This window comes from Solanum verrucosum, unplaced genomic scaffold (assembly GCF_900185275.1).
Source record: "Solanum verrucosum unplaced genomic scaffold, falcon-dt-bn FXZP01000086.1, whole genome shotgun sequence".
NCBI lineage: Eukaryota > Viridiplantae > Streptophyta > Magnoliopsida > Solanales > Solanaceae > Solanum > Solanum verrucosum.
Window position 1 is genome coordinate 201170 of NW_026020100.1, and position 22515 is coordinate 223684.

Consider the following 22515-nt stretch of genomic DNA (forward strand, 5'->3'; position numbering starts at 1 on the left):
ATGGAGATGAATTTAGTTTCATTTCTCCTCTTATTCTCATTCCTTTTAATTATTTTTCAAAAATGGAGAACAAGCCAAAAACAAAATTTGCCTCCAGGTCCATGGAGACTCCCACTCATTGGGAGTTTGCATCACTTAATTAGTGGACATAATCCACATCGTATTTTTAGAGATCTAGCTCGAAAATACGGCCCCGTAATGTACTTGGAACTTGGGGAAGTTCCTACCGTGATCATATCATCACCTTCTACGTCCAAACAAGTTTTTAAAACTCATGATCTCGCCTTTGCTAGTAGGCCACAATTTACATCCACTGATATTGTCATGTACAATAATAAAGATATTGCATTTGCAGAATATGGTGACTACTGGAAACAAATGCGCAAAATTTGCATAATGGAACTTCTAAGTGCCAAGATGGTCAAGTCATTTAGCTCAATTCGAAAGGATGAACTCTCGAGTGTTCTCTCATCAATTGATTCTGTTGGGGGTTCTTGTGAAGTGAACATGACGGAAAAAATTGTTCGATTCACGAGCTCTGTGACATGTCGATTGGTGTTTGGGAAATTGTGCAGAGATCGTGATGAGTTGATAAATTTGATGAAAGATGCGTTGTTTTTAGTAGGAGGATTTGATGTAGGTGATTTCTTTCCATCGTGGAAGTTACTTTACAAGATGAGTGGAGCAAAGTCGAAATTGGTTAAAATGCATCAAAACGTTGATTCAGTTTTGGAGAGGATTGTTAATGAACATATTAAAAATCGAGCAGCGGGGATCAAGGGAAATGGTGCCTATGGAGGTGAAGATTTGGTTGATGTTTTCCTAAGAATTAAAGAGAGTGATCAACTTCAATTTCCAATCACCAATGACCACATAAAAGCTGTGATTTTGGTAAAATAATTTTCCCCCATTTTCTTTTTATATTGTTTTAGAGTTATTATCATTAGATTGTTCCGTTGTCTTATTATTTATTTATTGATGCGCACAGGACATGTTTACTGCTGGGACTGAAACATCATCCACCACTATTATTTGGGCATTGTCAGAATTGATGAAACACCCAAATGTTTTGGCCAAGGCACAAAGCGAAGTGAGACAAGCCTTCAAAGAGAAAATTGATTTTGATGAAGAAGATCTTGATAACTTGCCGTATCTAAAGTTAGTTATCAAAGAAACATTAAGGCTACACGCTCCAAGTATAATCCATAGGGAATGTCGGGAAGAAACAATTGTTGATGGATATACAATACCTGCTAAGGCCACAGTGCTAGTCAATACATGGGCAATGGGAAGAGATCCTGAAGTTTGGGATGATCCCGAAAGTTTTATACCAGAGAGATTTGAAAATTCTCCTATTGACTATTTGGGAAATAACTATGAGTTTCTCCCATTTGGCTCAGGAAAAAGAATTTGTCCAGGAATGCAGTTTGGTTTAGCTAATGTTAAACAACCTCTAGCGCGGCTCCTCTACCACTTTAACTGGGGTCTTCCATGTGGAACAAATACTCCAAAAGATTTGGATATGAGTGAAAAAAGTGGATTAAGTGCAGCGAAAGAGAAAGATCTCTACTTAATCGCCAAAACGAATCAAAGTTTGGATGCCATGCTCTAAATGAGCAAAGAATAAGCTTTTCCTCAACTTCTTTTAGTTTGGTGTTTTTTCCTTCTTTCTCCCTTTTGTCTTTGAAGATTATTTACATTGAAAATAAGTATAGAATAAGCACCATAATTAGTTTTACAATTTTAGTTCAAAAGGTTAGATTACGAAGAATAAGCACCATAAATAGGTTTTCCTTTTAGGAAAAGGTTTAATATTTGACTAGTCCTTTTTTTTTTTGTTGGAAAAGGTTTAGAACTCTATAAATAGATGTTTGTTCCTTCTAACACAATATAGTCCTAGAAGCTTTGAGAGTTTTGGTTAGGGGAGAAATTGTGGGACACAAGTGATATGTTATCACTTGTGTAAACCTCCCATGTATTCCGAGTGAATTGGTTGATGTTATTTCTCTCTATATTTTGTTCTCTCATATTTATATAGTGGATTGCTCATCTCCTTTGTGGATGTCATTCGATTGACCGAACCACGTTAAATCTTTGTGTCTTTTGGTATATTTCTCGTTTATCTTCTTACTCATGGTCTTTCAAAATTTATTTTGCTAGCTTCCGCATTATACCTAATTGTTTTCGTTCCTAACGTTATATGTCACGAGATTCTTTATTTTCAAGCTCAATTAGAAACATCTAATGAAGGACAAAAGACATATCAACCCTTTCACATGCTTCAAGAACTACATTATTTGAGTGTATGTAATGTAGTAGACAAACTAAACGTCTGTAATATCTCAGGCTACTGGTTGTGTAATGATGCATATTATATATAAATAAAATATCTCTGTTTTAACCAAAAAAAAAGAAAAGGACACCAATAGTACCAGTAGAATTGAGTGAATTTATTGAAATGGTCCCTTGAGTTAAGAAAATTGTGGAGTAAGATTATTTTATTTTATTTTGTACTCATCAATAAAACTACTCATATTACTTGCTTAAGTCATTTACGACTCTTTAAAGTTGTTCGTATATTTAATTTAGATAATTTAACAAGGGTTAATACCTATTAAACACCTAAATTGTTCAAAATATGTACCTATTAAACGGAAAATGCTGATATGGCAGAAAAAATATTTTTCACTTTCCTTTGGTGCGTGAAAATATCTGAAATCGTATTTTATTTTAATTTTTTCAAAAAAACTTACACCTTTTCTTCTTCCATTTTACACTTGACATTGTAAATAACCTAAAAGAATTTTTTAAATGTTTTTGAAAATAATAGTTTTTAAATCCAAATTAAAAAAAGAAAAAAATCCCTCCCCTACTTTCAGCCGTCTTCTTCACTTCATCTAGGTTTTCAAAGCTAACTACATCTTGTGTCCATTTATTTTAAAAATCAACTAAGTGGATCACAAAAAAAAGGAAAAAAAAAAGAAGATTTTTGGACATTGGAGTAAAAAATCGCTAAGGTTCGTCCAACTTCATTTTCGACCACCTTCAAACAGAAATCACCACTCAAATTAAAATGTAAATCCATTTAACATATAAAAAATAATATCAGAAAATTCGATAAGATTAATTTGGATCCGCTTAATTTCTCTTTTGCAATCGATTTTGAAATGATTGTTCATCAACAAACTTCACTTCCTCATCACTCTTGTACGAGTCTTTCTCTAATATATCTTTCTCTCACGTACAACTTTGAAAAAAAAAGCAATTGCCTTAGGCCCCAAAATTTGACGGTCCTCATTTAAAAAAAATAAAAATAGGTTATAAGTATTTTTTTTTAAAAAATATCGAGTATTACTTGTAGAAAATAATTTTTTTTCATAAAAGAGCAAAGAAGTAATAGAAGTTCGACAAATTACGAATACTATGTCTCAAGAAAGATTAAATAATTGGCTATAATAAACTTCATAAAAATATATATTTGAATTTAAAGCCTCCATTCGAATTTGGCTTTAGGCCACCGATTTATTAGAGCTGCCCCTGCTCACGTATTAGGTATGAAAAATATTTAAAAAAAATAAATCTATAAATAATTTGATAAGATGTTGAGTTTTGTGGTTTGGAAAAAGAAATATTGCAGGAAAGAAGATAGAGATGAAAGAGGGTGGGGTAGCATGGGGCTAGGTAGAATGGTAGAAAATGAATTTGAAATAAATTTTGTTTTTTAATTAAAAAATCATTTTCCATAATTTTGGGGCCCACTTTATGGTTTGGAAAAAGAAATATTGCAGGAAAGAAATAAACATGAAAGAGGGTGGGATAGCGTGGGCCACCGATTTATTAGAGCTGCCCCTGCTCACGTATTAGGTATGAAAAATATTTTTAAAAAATAAATCTATAAATAATTTGATAAGATGTTGAGTTTTGTGGTTTGGAAAAAGAAATATTGCAGGAAAGAAGATAGAGATGAAAGAGGGTGGGGTAGCATGGGGCTAGGTAGAATGGTAGAAAATGAATTTGAAATAAATTTTGTTTTTTAATTAAAAATCATTTTCTATAATTTTGGGGCCCACTTTATGGTTTGGAAAAAGAAATATTGCAGGAAAGAAATAAACATGAAAGAGGGTGGGATAGCGTCGGCCTAGGTAGAATGGTAGAAAATGAATTTGAAATAAATTTTGTTTTTTAATTTTAAAATCATTTTCCAAAATTTTGGGGCCCACTTGTCACATGTTGTCTTTTCTTTAATCATTTTGGCATGTCATTGAGAGTGTATCGTACACCCTTAACATTTTTTGTTGATTATCGAACAATTTCTAATACAAACAAGTTTTGAATAGATAAAAGTGTTCAATAGGTAATAGTCCTAGCTAAAGTATCTAAGTGAATATGTTGACAACTTTGAGGGATCGTCGTCGATGACTTAATCTTATATAGAAACAAGTATTATATATGTCCATCATAATTTTTTTATATATATACTCTAATTTTAAAATGGGCCTTGAGAAAAAAAAAGGTAAAAATACAAGTTATTTACTAATAATAACTATTTTGAAGCAAACTTCCTGACAATCTACATCACATAAGTAGCATTGATAAATAAAGTCATTCATTTGTCTTGAGCATCAAAAAATAAATCGTGACAATTCTCTAACTCTTGAGAAGTTTAATAATTTTTTAAAAAGATATTCAGAAGCATATATCTACATCACAAGAGAAATTGTTACCAAAAATAAATGAGTTTAACATCATGTTAACTTCATATATTGAAACATTACGTACTATCTAAGCAAAAAAATAATTATTATATCATCAGATTATTTTCCTTAAGTTCTCTAGGTTAAGAAATATACCCTCTTACGATATATAGAACAATTTACTTCATCAAAATAGTGGTACATCATATTCCGCTAAACTTTGAACTTACTCAACGACAATAAATCACATGAAATTTTTTAAAATGCAAGAAGAAGAAGAGTAGAAGATTCAAAATAATTGTGGTTGAAAAATGAGAGGAAACCCCTTTATTTATAGTCAACAAAGGGGTATGAACAAGTGTTTTTTGTTTCTTATCTGAAAAGTCATTACCTTTCCAGGAAGTCACAACCCTTTGGAAAAGTCACAACTTATTGAAAAAGTCACAACTCTTTGGAAAAGTCACAACTCATCGAAAAATCACAACCCTATGAAAAAAGTCGCAACTTATCAGAAAAGTCACAACTCATCGAAAAAGTCACAACCTAAGTTAGGGATATTATAGTAATTTAACATTCAAGTTAGGAGTTCATGCTTTTAAGGTAATATATATATATATATATATATATATATATATATATATATATATATATATATATATATATATAATACAATTTTATCCTCGTTTACTCTCTAAATTCACTTTCAATTATAAGTAGTAATAGTAGTTTTTCGTATAGAAATCAATGATATTTTTCTTTTGTTTTCTTCTTCTTTATTCGGATGCATCTTAATTGTGTTCGTTATCATGTCTTTTCACAGAACAGGTTCATTATAGAATGATGATAGAAACTTATGAGTATTTTTAATAGTTTTTAGAACTTGTGGGTACAAATTAAATTTCTTTAAAAAGTTAAATATTTCTCCGAAAATCTATGGTCATACTGATACACATATATTTTTCTGTGTCTTAATTTTAGCATTAAGTACTTATTCTCCAAATCATTTTCCAAAACCTAGTACTCCCTCTTGTCCTTATTAAGTGAATTTGTGAGGCAATACACACTAATTAAGAAAAAAAAAATCAAGGACATAATTTAAATCATATTTTCCACTATTGTCCTTTGTAAATAAAAAATATAATTTTGTAAATAGTGCAATTTATTTCCAAGAAAATATAAAACTTCATCAAAGGAAAGGGCAAATATGAGAGAATAATTCAAACATCCATCTTGAAGTTTGGAAATTGCAAATATGGAAAAAAATTAAAACATCCCTTTTGAACTTTGAACAAATGAAAAAAGCCACAAAAATTCCATTACTATGGAATAGAGGGAGTACTAAATATTAATTAATTTGAATATATAGTGTAGTAAATAGTCATGTCTAGATTATCCAAATCCAAATATAGCGAGTAAAAGTTGGCGGAAAAAAAGAGGTGGCAAAACATACAAGTTGTGTGTTGTGTGTTGTGTGCTGAAAAAAATTCAGACCTTTTTTTCTTTGTTTGTCTGTGTGCCGCATTGGAGTTCAAATGGAACCAAACAACATTCATCAGGCACACATGGTAAAATTCTACTCATTTTATGCAACTATTTCTTTGTTTTTCCCTCATTTTTAATGCCTATGTGATTCTGCACTTGTTTCTTTTTCATGGCAAAGGCAGATAATCTTTTTGGAATGATGATTAACATTGACATTAAGTATTTTTTTCTCTTTTATGGGAAATATAAAAGGAAAAGTTGTATATATGGAGTATTTAATTTAACTAGTGATTTTTTTGGAAGATGTGTGTTTCATTTAACTCAACTTTATTGCAGAATATTTTGGATTTCCGATTCTAGTTTGAGTTTTAATTATAGGATATCTAGCAAAAATATGTTACAAAAAGTGATAATTTTCATTTCATCAATTTGGTTTGTTGCAAAATATCCTCATTGTTCAAGGATAGAAAATGTTTGATACTTATTAAGATGCTTAAATAGATGTATAAAGTAATTTGGATTAATACTCTATTAAATATCTTGATAGACAAAGTTCGATATTTAGATTATAAAAAAAAAGTGTTCAACTGTTAAAATAAAGGATAACATGGAAACTCCAAATCATTAGCCCCGCTCTTTCCTTTCCTCTTTCTCAAGTGTTCAATGGAGACGTGATAGCAGCCATGGCTGCTTCCTATGGGAGAGATTTGCATCAAACAGTGATTATCAAATTTGCATATGGAAAACCAGTGTTATCAGAGTTACAAAAGCTTTTACCAAAGCAATTTGATGTTAAAGGAATCTGCAATATTGGACAACTTGATTTTCATCACCTGTTGATCAGGTTTGATTTATATGAGGACTATGCACATGTTCTGTCAAGTTCTTATGGCTATTTTAAGTTAGATGGCGAAGAGTATTTGTTTAGAACCCTTTTATGGACGCCATCGTTCAACCTCAAGGACGAAACACCTAAAACCTGGGTATGGATTTCATTGCAAGAGTTACCTACATATCTCTTTGCAAGGAGGTCTTTATTATCAATTGCAACAGCTGCAAGAACGCCTATTGCAATTGATAAAGCAACGCAAGATCGCACCAAGCCAAGTATGACTAAGGTTAAGATAATTCTAGACCTACTAGACAAGCATCCAATTCATGTAAGACTACAACTTTTGAAGAAAGAATCGGGTATATTGAACATTATCAAAGAATTGTCTATGACAATCTTCCATTGTATTGTACTCATTGTAAACACCAAGAACATGAAGAAAATAAATGTCATTTGTTAGTAGGGAAGACATTGTCTCAAGGTAATTGTTTAGCCGATGAAGCTGCAGGGCGAGATGTTGCACTTATGCAACCTGATTTTGAGGCTAACAGTATGGAAAGATTAAAGTAGATGCACATGATTTTTTGAAACTCTATGAGAGTTGCGGAAAAAGATATGGAAAAACCAGTTGGCGAACTAAATGTGGGGCAACAATTGGCTGGAAATCATAGTTCTTTGGTTATTGTTGCGGATAAAACTGGTGTAGTTAACGGAGTCTCAAATCTGCATGGTGCATGTCCTTACAAGTTTGGGACTGATATTTTAGTAGATTCAACTCCTAAATCTACTCGGATTGTCAAGGAGGCAGTAAAAAAGGTTGCAGACCATCATATAACCCCTGAAGCTTCAATTTTGTTGAAGAACAATTCTGCTTAGACCATTGAGAATGGTTTGGATCCTGGAAATCAAGGTGAATCTGGGGCAGCTCCTTTTGTCCAAAGGGAATGACAAAGATTTGGTGAAAGTTATGTCATCACTTTCTCAGGCTAATCTCACAAATAATTTGACTATTTCGAAGGAAAAAGCGGAGATGAGTGCTCCTAGGTGGGCTGATTTGGTTGATGAAGATGTGCAGGTTTCACCTCCTCTTTTGAATGCCAAATTAAGTCCACAAGCTCTAGAATTTTTGCCTAAAAGTGTGATTGCAAAGAAGAATGAATCAGAGGCCTTAGCATTAGGATTTAGTCCTACTAATGCTTAAGCTATTGATATGGGCAAGGATTTTTTTGATGAGGATGAGGAAGATAATATGTTGGACGTATGCTTTGATAAAGTGCTAGGGATGAGGATATTTCATCTTGGCATCAAAGAAGTGGAAGCAACAAAAGTAAAAAAGAAGACACATGATAGGCAACAAAGTTGGGATGGTAAAATCCTGGGGAGTTTGTTCCAAGTCAAATACCGATGTGACTGGCAAAACAAGATTATATGACAGTGTTATGATTTAACAAGATCCAATAAACCCAAGAATAAGTGATGAACTATCAAGTGTTTTGTCAGACAAATTTGAAGAAGAAGACAAGAGGAAGATACTTCAGGTTAATTTAAAGGGACAATCTATTATTTTTAATTCATACATTTGTAAAAGGAAGATTGAGGTTGATAACTCAACTTTCTTCTTGGCTTTTATATTTTGCATTATTTAAGTATCCTCATTTGTAATATCATCATAGAGTGTATCACAACCTATGGTCAGAGAATACCTAGCTCTCTCTAGTTCTTATTTTCTTCATGCTTGTTAATTAGTAGAGCTTCATAACCGTATCAGGATTGGTAAAGTAAAGTCTAACCCCCTTGCTTGTACTTATCCCTATTGAGGATTTTTATGTTAATAAAAGGCCACTAGACACTCTGTCTAGTGGTATAGATTAATATATATGGAACATCAGAGTAGTAGTGAATATCTACACTGATAGAAAGTTTCACTAACATTGATTAGCAGTTGCCATGATAAATACTCATAAGTGTTAACTTAAATATGTTTTAAATTCACTAACATTATATATATTGCCTTTTTACTTTCTAAATATAGATTCTTTGTTATCAAGAAGGTACTATGGCACTATAAAGGAAAAATAATATTTTTTATTATGTGTAAATAATCTAAATACGTGTTCTAGTAACGTAACAAAAGCCTTGGCATAATTGGTAATGCTGCTACCACATGACGAGGAGGTCATGGGTTCGAGCGGTGGAAAAAACCTTTTATAGAAATGTAGAGTAAGACTGCATACAATAGAATCTTGTGGTCCAACCCTTCACCAGAATCCACACCTAGAGAAACTTAGTGCACCGAACTGTCCTTTGCCGAAGGAATTTCAATCCTTAGGAAAATCCTCTGTACGCAAAAACATTTTGTATGTCTTTCCACAAACTTTAATGTTCGTCCAATAATAATTAATGAAGTCATCACATCCTCCTCTTTAAGCAACTAGCGAGTTGTGCCGTTATAAATGGTATCAAAGACACACTTGTATCATCCTTGTCGATGTGGGCTAGAGGCGGGTCCAACCCTAGGAAAATCCCATGTGGTGAGACAAACCTCGGTGAGGAAGTTGAGTCCCTAAGAGGGGGTGTATGTGACACCCTAGCTACCTTAGGATAAAAAGCTCTACATCTATAAAACATTGGAGAGAGATGTTGGGTATATAAGTAAGAGGGACTTACACCATAGCGACATGTTTCAATGCCGTGCAGGCTTAGGCCCAAAGTGGACAATATCACTAACGGGATGGGCCATTATAGATGGTACTAGAGCTACTCTTGTATCAACCTTGTCGAAGTGGGTCAGAGTTCAATTGAGTTTAGGTAAATCTCGGTAAGACAGGGAAAACCTCAGTGAAGATGTTGGTTATATAAGTAAGCAAGTCGTACACCATAGTGACGCATTTTAATGTCGTGCGAGCCTAAGCCTACAGCGAACAATATTACTAACGGTCTAAGTTGTTATATCCCTCCTCCCCGACAACATATGCCCCTCACAACATTTCCAGATTCATCCTTGAGTCTCATTATTTTTTAACAAATACTTCATAATCTTACCCGATGGGTGGTGTCATCGCTCAAGCCTTGAAAATCCTTCTCATCACTTACTCATTTGACACGTATGGACGTCAACAGGAATTGGAACTTATTACTTTAAGTTCAATTGCACAATCAAGGGTAGAATAAAACATGCAACTTCTTTAATGTTTGTGTAGCCTCTTAATAATATATGTGTTCGTCAACAAACCCTAGTTCTCGGATACCATTTATGAACATGATAGGTACATAGAAGTGAAAGGTAAAGAAACTCATAAAACATTGAGTAATTCATTAAGTGAAAAGTTAACAAAAAGATCAATAAAAAAAAAAAAAAAAAAAACTATGCGAGGCTACATTAGAAATCTTACAAAATAAAACATGGCATGAGTATGGTATCTATGGGACTTCTAAGTCACACATGAGACAAGGCCCTTACTATACCCAAAAGCATACAAAAATGTCACTTCATAAGCAAAAGTGCCTCAATGATAAATAAGGCTCACCACAAGAATGAAATGAGTAGAGTGCCTTGTGAGGATTAGTGCCGCCCTGAGAGTCCATACGTGCATCACAAAAAGATGCAGTACCTTGACAAAAGAGAAGTGTTTACATGTGAAATAGTACTCACATGATGAGCTGAACCCAAATATAAGAGAATGTAAGTTGTACTAGCACCAACTTATTGCTATACTAAAGTACAAACCAACAAACAAATTTCTTGTCATGTATTTACAATGGCAGCAAGAAAATCTGTATTGTACCATTGAATTATACTATTCTTTACCTCCTTAAAGTGCTTCTTTAGGAGGAGTACTGGAGGTATTTCCGTCTAGATGAGATATAATACTTGGAATGCGGTGGATATGAGTTGCTGTAAAAGGGGGATTTATTACATATATAAGCATCTAAGCTAAATAAAGATGAAAACATGATTTTGCTGATTACGATTTACCTTTGTGTAACTGTTGACATTTTGTTTCCTCATTCTTCATTTTGTTCATATGGTAATGTTGATTTTTAATTTCTTGTCTTTTCTTATGAACTTGCAGGAAAAAAGTTGTAAAATTTGTGGTGATATAGGTTCTCAAGAAGCAATTATTACCTGCTATAAGTGTAAAAATGTTGACGTACACCAGTAAGTTCTCTCTCTCGATTTTTAGCATGTAAAGGCAGTCAGGCAAGCTGAAAGTCATGATCTATTATCCATTCTTGCTCCATCACCTTGTGCCATATCTATATGTTCATTGTAAACCTCAAACATTGTCCCAATCCCAAACCCATTCTTTTTTACTGCATGGGACAAGACACCGATGGAACAGTGAGCACTTCCTATGGGGATTATTTTGCTGCATGGGACAAGACACCGATGGATGTGCTGAAGGAGGCAGCAACAAAGTGATGGATATGGAGATAGACATGATAGCTGGAGAAGATGTAGGAATGCTGGACATTGTGCTCCACTCATGGTTGTAGATCTGTTCACAACGAGTTTTCTTCATTCAGTTCTATCTTCTTCAGTCTGTTTTAGTCTGGCTACTTCTGTCTATCTCAATGCTTGCATTTCATCTATCTGACTCGTATCTTTTGGTTATATCATCCGACTCTAGTGTTAGACTCCTCATACTATTTGTCACAAATACAAATCAACTATTAGATTTATGGTCAATATGTGAGTACTGAGCTCTTTAATCATTGATACAGTTATGGTCAGTATGTGAATTTAAAACGGAAGCTTAAAACAACTCAGTTGGTATGGCACAGCCTTCACTATCTTCAACATTTGCAAATTAAAGAACAAATATCACTGGAACTGAAATGGTTGAAGACATTTTATCGGAAAGATATGTTTCCCTGTGATCTGCTCTGCATTCTGAAATGTTTGAAGACACTTTATCGATGATATGCCACTCATCCATGCCCGAAAAATGAAAGAATTAAAAATCCTTTTTATATATTTCAGATCACAGAAAGATGTTTCTCAAAATTTAAATGAATAATCATGAATTTGCTATAAAGTTTGCAGTTTGAAATTGGACTAGCATTTAACACTAATGAATAATATAGAATAGAACTCGTCTTTCTTTATAAGGAATGTTGATCATTTATACAACTTTTTTATTATCAAACTAATAAGGGGTTGCACGTGAGGATATCTTCGTCACACACTGCCTACATACCCCAAAATAAATCCTATAGAGGGATCAAGTCCACACCACATACTTCTTTACATTTATTACAAATTATTGATCTATCTATTTGTCAGTACCCTTGCACAAGTTTCGTTCTCTAGCTACTTCCTTCAGATCTGGCAATTGTCTCACGAATTTATGATTGCCGAACTTGAATGTTATCTTCCGGATTGGTTTGTGTAGAAGGGACTTTGAACCACTTTTCTTCTTCCTTGTCTTTGCTGTGTTGACTACTATGAAGGAATTCTGCAGAAAAGGATGGTTCAAGAGCACATCGGCAGTCCAACGCGAGCTGGGATTCTTCACAAGACATCTCTTCAGAAAATCTTTGGCTTCCTTAGACAACTTTGAATTCTGAAACTTAGGTTCCTCAAACGCGATTTGGTGCAACACATGATCATCATCTCCGTCCCACAGCGGTGTCCCTGTAATCAGCTCATAGACAGTGCAACCAAGAGCCCAAATATCAACGTGTGGGCCATAGTCATAGTTACGCACCAATTCAGGTGCCATATACCTTTTTGTTCCCCTGATCATCAGTTCCCGTTTTTCTTCCACGGCCTGTTCAAAAGTCATGGAAAGCCCGAAATCAGCAATCTTGGCAGTTTCTTCAGTGCCCACCAGGAGAATATTGTCAGGCTTGATGTCACAGTGAATAATTCCGTTGGTGTGAATGCAACTGAGGCCTAAAAGAACATTCTTTGTGTGTTTTTTAACTTCAAACTCGGGCAATGAATTGCAATTGCGAAGACGATTGGCAAGGCTTCCTCCTGATGCATACTCCAGCAATAAGTTGTAAATGATGACTTCATCTTCGAATGAGAGATTAGCTCCAAAACAGAGAATAATGCAAGGAGAATGTTTGAACATACCGAGAAATTCCTCTTCTTCTTTCAACGATTGAGAATCACTGTAGTTGCAAGACTTGACAGCAATAAGAGAGGGAAGAGTAACGCCATGAAATAGTGCGTTAGACGTAGAAGCTAACGAGACAACACCAAATCCACCTTGACCAAGAGTTGTGCCTCTCTTCCACAATAATTCCGCCATATCTTGAATGTGCAATTTGTTGGTAGTATACTATAGTAAATGTACGTACTAAGGAGAGTAAGTAATTTATAGATGATGTTACTCTATTCCTATTTTAATTTGGATTAAACCTTCCTTATCCCATTTCCATTCCTATACCAAAATGGATTCTCACAGTTTAATTTCTTAAAAAGATGAAAGTTTCTAATAGTTTCAAAATTTAACTATAGGTTTGTTTCCTTCTACACTATTCTTTTCCTATTCTTTTCGTTTTTATTTTCCTAAATAAATTTCTTAAACAAGATATTTGTGAAATAAATTATTAATCAAATTAAAGAGCATAATTTGAAGGCGGGAAAATCAATATATTTTAATTTCTTTTCCATTAATAATAATAAATAGATTTTAAAAAGGATTATTAATCAAATTAAAGAGCATAATTTTCGGGAGGGAAAATCAGTCAGTATAAACAACGTGTATACATACTATTTATACAATATTATATATTATATATACAGGACTAATTTTTTTGGTTCATGGTGTCCTGTTCGAAATCCATGATGAGCATAGTGGGTTCAGATTTGGTTTTAAAGCTGCTGGACATGTGAGAGCACATAGTGAAAAAGATACACCAATAACTTTGGGTCGTCCTGTTTAAGAAATGAGTTGCAATCATAATATATCATATAGCTATTTTAAATTGCAAATAATTATTTCTTGGTTAGTCTGAGGGGTATTCTTGAGCCGAAAAAATAGGTTTGAAATATTTTTAGACTAAAAAGATGAATGAAAGGTATTTGTGAACCATTTTTCATAAATGGTAAACCTGATTGTGTCCATATGTTTCTTAGAATCGCATTTACACATTTTTTTAATGAGCCACCTTGTCACTAAATACATAAAAATATGAAAGAAGAAAAAGAACACTTAATCAAACTAGTTTATTCATCTTATTTCCTGACAAATCATTAAAAAGAAGTAAAATAATCAGTTCAAATTAAGATCATATGACTTGATAAAGATAAGTTAATTGATAAGAAAGAACATGACGGCATCTTCACTTGGATACAACTTTTTTGTCCATGCAACTTTCTCCTTACATCATCTCTTGTATTTTTATTTGTTCTTACAAGAACTATCAAAATCCATATCCATTTTGCCAGAGAAATAGACTAACAGCTTTGTCACAAAAGACCTGAAACAAAACCTGTTACGTGTTTGCCTTGAAAAAAAATCTTCTACACTGCACTGATTCGATAGGACAACCAACAAGATCAGACGAAACGCCACTCAAGTGAGAGTGACAGCAAGAGCATCAAACTAAAAATGATTTAACTACAGAAACTGAGCTTCTTCATCACTTTTGCATAAGCCAAAGGGACCGTAGCAGGTTGCCTGAGCCGACGTTTTGATTTCTTAGACTGCACCAAACAATAAAACCCATTTAGCACCACATTGAAGAAGTCATGACTCAAGTTCATAACCAATGCAAGTGTACAAACACAACAACATGCAGATAATTCAACTGAAGAAGCTTAACTTCGTGTAAGCACTCAAGAATCTATTTTAGTGAAAACTGTGTCATTTTATTTATATGAACAGAAAACATAGCAGTTTACTCCAGAACATTTTGACCTTTCTATATTTCTACAACCAAGAATCTACCAGATAATCAAACTTATCAAGTCCATGAGTCCTCGAACTCTTTTTTTTTAGACTGGTAACATTTTGTATTCCTCAGCATCAAGGGCTATGCTGGCCACCTCCAAAAAGTTGTTAGGCTGGAACTAATTTTAGAATGCCAAAAGTCCTGGAAAATCCAAAGATTTGCCTTCCAAAATCAAGTGATCTCAAAACCTATAGCTTCCTAATCCACTCAATGAAGGCATAAAAGAAAGTGATTGAGAAGTTGCAATCTCACAACAAACTTCACCTTGCTAAGGAAATTTTGAACTTCCTATTCCTCTGAACAAGCAGCATTACCACATAGTTAAACATAAGTGAAATCGCAGTTAGACTAGTTCAGCCTAACAAATTGCAAGATTAAGTTCTCGTATCAAATGTTGTTATTACTGCACCAGAGTTGCATTTAGCTGTGAAGCAAATATGGTTACTAACTAATTTTATTATGGTCCAAACAATTATTATTATCAAATAAATAACTAGCACGGAGGGCAGGCAAGAATTACGTTTCTGCACTTTAAAAAAAAAAGTTGTTTTGCCGCACCTAAGAGAAAAGCCTAATAGTCTAGTGCTCAATGAAGTGGGGCTTGAGAATCATGAGGTCTCCAGTTCCCAGCGGAGGCAAAAACACAAAAACACTAGGTGATTTCTTCTCGTATGTCCAAGCATTGGTGGACAAAGTTACCTGATACCTATTTTGGTGAGAGGTAGCAGGTATAACGTGGAATTAATCTAGGTGTACGCAAGTTGGCCAGGACACAGATTATTAACGACAAAAAAGAGATGTTTTGCCAAATACACAAATTTCCACTTTCCACATCATAAAGATTCTGCCCCGCTACCTTCCTCCCACCCACCCCAAAAAAATGATTTCAAATGTTGCCCTTGCTCGCCGAAGGTAAAATGCACAACTTCATAACAATTAAAGGCTAGCAGACAAGCTACATGTGTACATTAAAAAAACAATCAATGAACTCTCTCAATCCAAAATTAACTAGTATATGCTTTTAAAATCTTATTTATCCATGCCCTCTCTATTCAGATTCATTATACTCTAATGCTACTATCAGAGAATCTATCATAGACAGTTTACCACTGATGGTCAACATCAACAGTCAACCTCCACAGTTCTTCTCCTTTATCCAGGGCTTGCGACGGATATGCTTTGTGAAACTGACCTATCAATTAACTATGAAGTAGATTCCCCACTTTTTTGTATAGTGCTTGTATACAGAGAATCCCATTCCTCATAAGAAATTGGTGTTTGCATTTGATTATATTATTTATATGCAATTCAATATCTATTAGGGTAAAAGTGACTACAGATAATAGGAAAGATACAAACGACAGCCAATGAATCAATCAATCCCGCCTCAAACTCAAATTAGTTGAATCTGATATATGTATTTTCTTTCTCCGCTCTGTTCTATTCAAGAATATATCCAAGACTTAGAAGTTTGTATTTTGGTGCACAATTTGAACACATGGAGCTAATGATGAATGGGTGCAATGTAGCTGAAAGTGCTACAGGAATAGTGGTGTTTAAGATTTGCTTAGGGCTCGACAAAGAAGAAAATGAAACAGTAAGAAGTGAAAAGATTTTGAAGAACAAAAAAAGGGAAGAAGACAGGGTGAAGAAGATTTTTAATAATTTCTAAAATGCTTATTCATTCAAGTCTCCTAAAAATAAAGGGATACAAAAGTGTTCTAGTGAAGAATTTAGAGGATACATGATACACAAACAGATGCATCAAAACTAGTACTGCAACAGAATCATATTCACCTGGCACTTTTCAAGCTGGTATATAGCAGCACATGGCATATGTTTTGCAGCATGCTATCAGAGATTCTTTTTCTTTGGGTTGATAGATCAGCAGAACAGATAATTTTTTTACAATACAGTGCCTTTAAGATCAGAGGATGGTTTATTAATTGGGCTGAATTTATTTTTGATAAATAATTGGGTTCGATTATTGAAGTAACTTTTATTATCTGTTTCCTATTTCTTAAATATCATCTTCCTTAATCTGTTGTCTAAATTAGCTTGATAATTAAGAAATCCAGTTTTTTTTCAGGATAAAGGTTGTAAGAGCTATTATAGCTTTGAAATCGCTCAACTTATTATCTGCGGTATTTTATCAAATTTCTTGAACCCCTTTTTTCTGACAAGGTAGCAGACAAATTCTTGAACCCCTTCTTTTTTAAGGGGATGAAAAGTCTTTTGATGTACATGCATAAGCACTTTATGAAGCAATCAATAAAATTTCACTTATCAAGAAAAAAATCTGTGATATTTTGCCTCTGGTCCTGATGTTGTATCCCAGAAATTATTTCAATCAATCAACTAAGCCTCTATTCCGAATCAGTTGAATTCTTTGCTAAAACAAACCCTTTTAAGCATTTCCCCTTATTTGCCTTTAGGAAATGAAGGCTTTCATATGAATCAAAGTAAAACTCCTACTTCTACAATCCCGTATGTATTACTTGGAATCATAACTAAAGACAGCCTACACAAACATGTCGGGAAACAGGAGTTGAAGAAAGCAATACAAAACTTGATGGAAAACCAAGCATCCTAATGAACACATTAAACGGAGAAAGAAATTAATGGTGAAAATAAATATAGTTATCTTAATAATTTCAAGCACTACGAAAAGTAGTGATGAAGATCAAATGAGCTATTTCAAGAATTTGATTTTAATACATCAGGATTAGATCAGGGAATCAGAGTAATCCTCCAGTTAATGATATGTATCCCCCATAAAGATGATCTACTTCCTATTCTTAAAAGATCGGATTGAACTTTTCAGACACTACCAGTGCTCTCCAGCTCTTGGATAAAAGTTCTACAAGTCAAACAGACAAATAATATACATGTCTGGAGAATTTGATGGAAATACTTGTGGTCCGGCCCCTTTTTACTAAAATATATAGTTGTGGCAGGAAAAAAACCTTCTTCTCAATAACGAGAATGAGTTTGTCTAAGGTTCAATTATCTGGTCGGAGTTAATCTTTAAGAAGAAAAATATGTCATCAATGAAGCACGCAAACATAATTTTAATTGGGGATGCTTTATGGACATCAAGTCATATTCAGATGGAATAATTAAATAAAGGTGAAGACATGAAGTATCTTGCACACATGATACCTTTAAATCAAATTATCATTTACCAGAGGAAGGGGAGAAAATGTTCTTAAAAGTTACGATTACCATACGAGCTGTATCAGATGCAACTTTGGAAAGACTAATATAAAGTTGTTTCAGCTAGCCAACTAAAGGAAAAGGATGGAAAGGATTACAAGGACATTCCCTAATTCCTACCCAGCATGGAAAGCAAAGACTTGAGCCTAAGGAGAGCTGAATGCTGATAGAAGAACAGATCGGAAGACAAGAAGTGCGGCAGAATCATTATTCACCACTGTGGCAGCATTATAGTTGTGGTCCTATAGCACTCTTCTGTAAGGCTTGGATTCTTAGTTCAAATTTTATTTTTACTTATTCTAGGCAACATTTTATTATTTGGTTCCTAATTGTTTTCACTTCCTTTCAAGTGGTTTGTTAGTCAACCACAATTAGGTAGTAGCTTCTTGATGACAACATCTTTTTTGTCCTCTCAAGCACTTCGAGTTGCCTTTTTGTTCCACCTCAACCTCTCTCATTCTTGATTCATATCTAGATTCACTTCCCAGAATTCTCCTTACAACATTTCCTAATCTGTTTAGGCTCCAACATTTGGAAGCTCCAAATTGAAGATCTCACCAAACTTCTGTACTCCCTAATTTCTTTCTCCTAGGTAGGAATCACAAATTATCAACTAAAGAGAAATAAACCTCACAAAATTCGCAGTAAGCTTTAAGGGGTCATTTGGTAGAGTGTATTAGAAAATATAATGCATGCATTAGGTGTATGTATTAGTAGTACCTTGTTTGGTACACTTTTTCATGACATGTATAACTAATCCAAGCATTAGTTATACACTCTATTGTGTATTAACTTGTGTATTACTAATACCAAGGAATTCTAGGTATTAGTAATACATAGCATTTTAACACTTGCATTAAATTAAATAATTACAAAAGTACCCTTAAAGCCTTTTCATTTTCTTTGTTGTCATAAGTTTTTGTTTTTATTTTGATTTGCTTTTTGGTGTCTTAATAGGCTTTATGACCTCTTAAATATCTTTTTTTTTTTAAAAAAAATCAATTTCAATATAATTTAATCAAAATTTTTACTATTGTGACGATAAATTTGATAAAAAAAAAAATTTGCCAACTTTCCACAAAAATATTTTGACGCAATAGTACTACTATTTAATATTATTTTTTAAAAAAAATAAAGAAGAGTTAATGATGTTTTAGCAAAGTAATTTTTTTGATGTTTTAGCAAAGAACTTTGTTGCAAAGGAAGTGTACAAATAAATAAAGTGTGAAGGGTATATTTGTAAACATATATTTTTTAATAGAAATTATGCAAGATTTGTTATTTCTAATACATCAAACCAAACAATGTATAAGAAATAATGTTTGCATAACTAATGCAAGTATTACTAATGCAAGCACTACTAATGCACCCTATTTTGCATTATTCTTGTACACTCTACCAAACGGACCCCTAAGTTCATTACATCTTTGGACCCTAAATCAGTCCTGGATTGCTAATCATTTCACTGTATTAAGCAAAATTAACCCTACAAGTTCAAGAAGTTTACAAACATTTCTTTTATAAACCATTGTGTTTGGGCCAGCTTGTGCACACCTCGACTGATTCCCCAGGGTACCTACTACCTCCCACTAGAACGGTCAATAAATTTGCAAACTTTAAACTCCTACATAACTGGATTTTTAACAGAAATGCTTTTTGGGAGTTGTTAAGCAAAGCATACCGTACAGAACTTGACTGTAACAATAACTATAACAGCTAGGAACCTCCCAACTCCTTGCTAAACAGTAACTAATCTTGCATGGTGGGAAAAAAGATGAGTGTTTTCACAGAGAAACGTTCTTCTTTTCACAACACCCCTCCCCTAAAACCCTGGAAGAGTTCTGGCAAACAGTTAAAAGGGAGGATCAGCTATTGATCCTTATTAGTCGAACAGTCAAGCAGTTTTCTATTAACAACAATAAGACAAGTACCAAGTCAAACACATAAGTGATTAAAATTATACCCTAAAACACCACCTCACATGCATTAAGGTAATATTAACAACAATTGAGTGTCCATGTATACCGCATTTCGCTTAATTAATCAAAGCTTCCAAAAGAAAAAGAGAAATGCTGACCTTTAAATGTGCATTGTGTCTCTTCCCCTCTTTCCAGCGCCTAATCTGGCCATCCTTCATAACACGAAATCTGTCCTTATAAGACCTAATCCAGTAGCAAGAAGTACTAATTATCTTCAATATCCAACACAAACTTAAAGACAAATCAAATTAAGTCATATACATACGAATAAAATTTCATTTTGATTTTCTTGACTTTTGATGTGATTGGAGTCATCGGCTTCCTGCTTTTCAACTTCCTTTTCCTCTGTTTCGCAGTGATGTACCGCACTTGCATGAACTAGAAATCAACAATCAACTCTAAACAAGTAAATAACAGAAAATCCCAATAAACACACAACAGACACTAAAAACTATTAAACACGGCAGAAATCAACACTGAACAAGTAAATAACAGGATAAGCTACAAGCATTCTCAGCTCCACCCAAGAACAATCATATGAAATCAAGGTCACACTTTTGTTAACCCCTTTCTCTTCCCTTTCATTTTCCAGCACTTAGACTATGGCAATTTACGTAATTAATAACAATTAAACTAGCACATTATACTATTCTAAGCATTATCTGCATAGGCAAATCCAAGATTTCAAGTAATTGGGGTTTGGAGGTCCACTGCACCCACTACTCCTCTTGGGCAATTGTACGAACTTAATATAAATACACACTCCAATAAGATGAAAATGAAAAAAGAAGGCAACTTACAGAAAGGGGGAGGAGAGACGAGTGAGTGGGGAACGAAACAGGGCCACCATGGCAAAGGGGTTTAAAGGTGGGAGAGAGTATTGAATGTGTGAAGGGTTTGTTAATAATGGGATTGGTAGCAGTGTGGAGAAGACGATAAGGAGGAAGAGGGTGGTGATGGGTATTTGGAGTTGAACGGACAGCGGCGAGGGATCGGAGCTTAGAGCACCATCTCTGCATCTTTGCTCTCTATTTGGGACTTAGGTTTTTTGCTTTCGATTGTAAGAGCCAAAAGAGGAGAGACACCATCATTTTTAATTTGGGGAGTCATTATGATATTTTAACAAAATAAATTTCATGAGAAATTATTTTAGTTATTAGGAAAAAAAAATGGAAGTTATGTTTTATAATTATTTAATTATTTATTACTTGCTTCGGTAAACTTTCTTATATAATTATTAATTAACTTTGAGTACTTAATTCTTCATGTAAAAAGTTTTTGATTTATAAATTTTTATTTTATTTTTGTAAAATATATTTTTTCTTTTTTTTTATTTTATAGTGATGTATCGCATGAAGCAAAGATGGAAGTGAAGATCAATACAAAAGTCATACAGCCAAGAGAGAGGGGAAGTTTCAAGTAGCTTGGGTCAATTTCTAAGAAAAGGGGAGATTGATGATAATATCGATCATCATATTAAAGCTAAAAGGCAGAAATGGAGGCTCGCATCGGGTTATGTGAGATAAAAATATGTCACCAAGACTTAAATATAAGCTCTAGAGAGTCGTGGTACCTACATTGTTTTATAGAGAAGATGTTGGCATGTCAAGAATGCACATGTTCAAAATTAGATGAGGTATGAGGATGTTCAGATGGATGTGCGGACATACTAGCTAGGAGTGGTAGAACTAGGAACGAAGTTATACATGACAAAGTGGGAGTGACCTTTGTGACGGATGTAAGAACAGCAAGACTAAGATAGTTCGACATATAAGAGGAGGTATATGGAGGCATCAATATATAGGGGTGAGAGTTTGTCTATAGTAGATTTAAAGAGAGATAAAGGAAGGTCAAAGAAGAACTGAGGAGGTGATCAAACAAGATATGACACATCTTCAACTTACTAAGGACGTGATGCTAAATAGAAAAATTTAGAAATTGAAGATTAATAGATAAAATGATAGTAGGTAGTTGTGTGTTCTACTAATTTTACAAAGGAGAAATAGGGGGCTAATCTCCTCTTCTCATGATCTTCTCTTCATTAGTAGTCTTACGTAGTATTTGCATTGAATGGTATTCTTCATTTTTACTACATGTTAGTTGTTACTTTAATTGCTTTGTTTATCTTGTTATTTTATTGTCGTTATTTTTCTTTCATCTTTCTTCGATTACATTAATTTGAATTGAGGATTTATCGAAAATAATTTTTCATAAAGATAAGGATAAAATTTACATTCACTATCCTTCAAACACGCACTACGTAAACTAAGGAATTAAAACTTTCATTGTTAGAATTTTTAAAAGTTTGATGCTCACAAATAAATTTTGCGATTTGTCGAGGGTTAGCTGAGGATGTCATTTTAAAATTGTGGTTAAATTTGAAACTATTCAATAAAGATTT

General features: G+C 33.7%; 3 protein-coding genes across 3 annotated transcripts; 1 reads left to right on the forward strand and 2 right to left on the reverse strand.

Annotated features, from left to right (window-relative positions):
* Nucleotides 1-1612, forward strand: LOC125825016 (cytochrome P450 71D7-like). The gene is made up of 2 exons (XM_049504367.1): nt 1-891; nt 989-1612. Exons 1-2 carry the CDS (start codon nt 1-3, stop codon nt 1610-1612), a joined length of 1515 nt encoding a protein of 504 aa, XP_049360324.1.
* A 10672-nt stretch (nt 1613-12284) lies between these two features.
* LOC125824956 (mitogen-activated protein kinase kinase kinase 20-like) lies at nt 12285-13271 on the reverse strand. The gene has a single exon (XM_049504307.1). It carries the CDS (start codon nt 13269-13271, stop codon nt 12285-12287), a length of 987 nt encoding a protein of 328 aa, XP_049360264.1.
* A 947-nt stretch (nt 13272-14218) lies between these two features.
* LOC125824954 (uncharacterized) lies at nt 14219-21216 on the reverse strand. Its single transcript, XM_049504304.1, has 4 exons — nt 20915-21216; nt 20380-20492; nt 20213-20297; nt 14219-14671 (listed from the first exon to the last, which is right to left on the reverse strand). The coding sequence occupies exons 1-4, from the start codon at nt 21131-21133 to the stop codon at nt 14582-14584; spliced, it is 507 nt and encodes a 168-aa protein (XP_049360261.1). The 5' UTR covers nt 21134-21216; the 3' UTR covers nt 14219-14581.
* Nucleotides 21217-22515: the final 1299 nt, after the last annotated feature.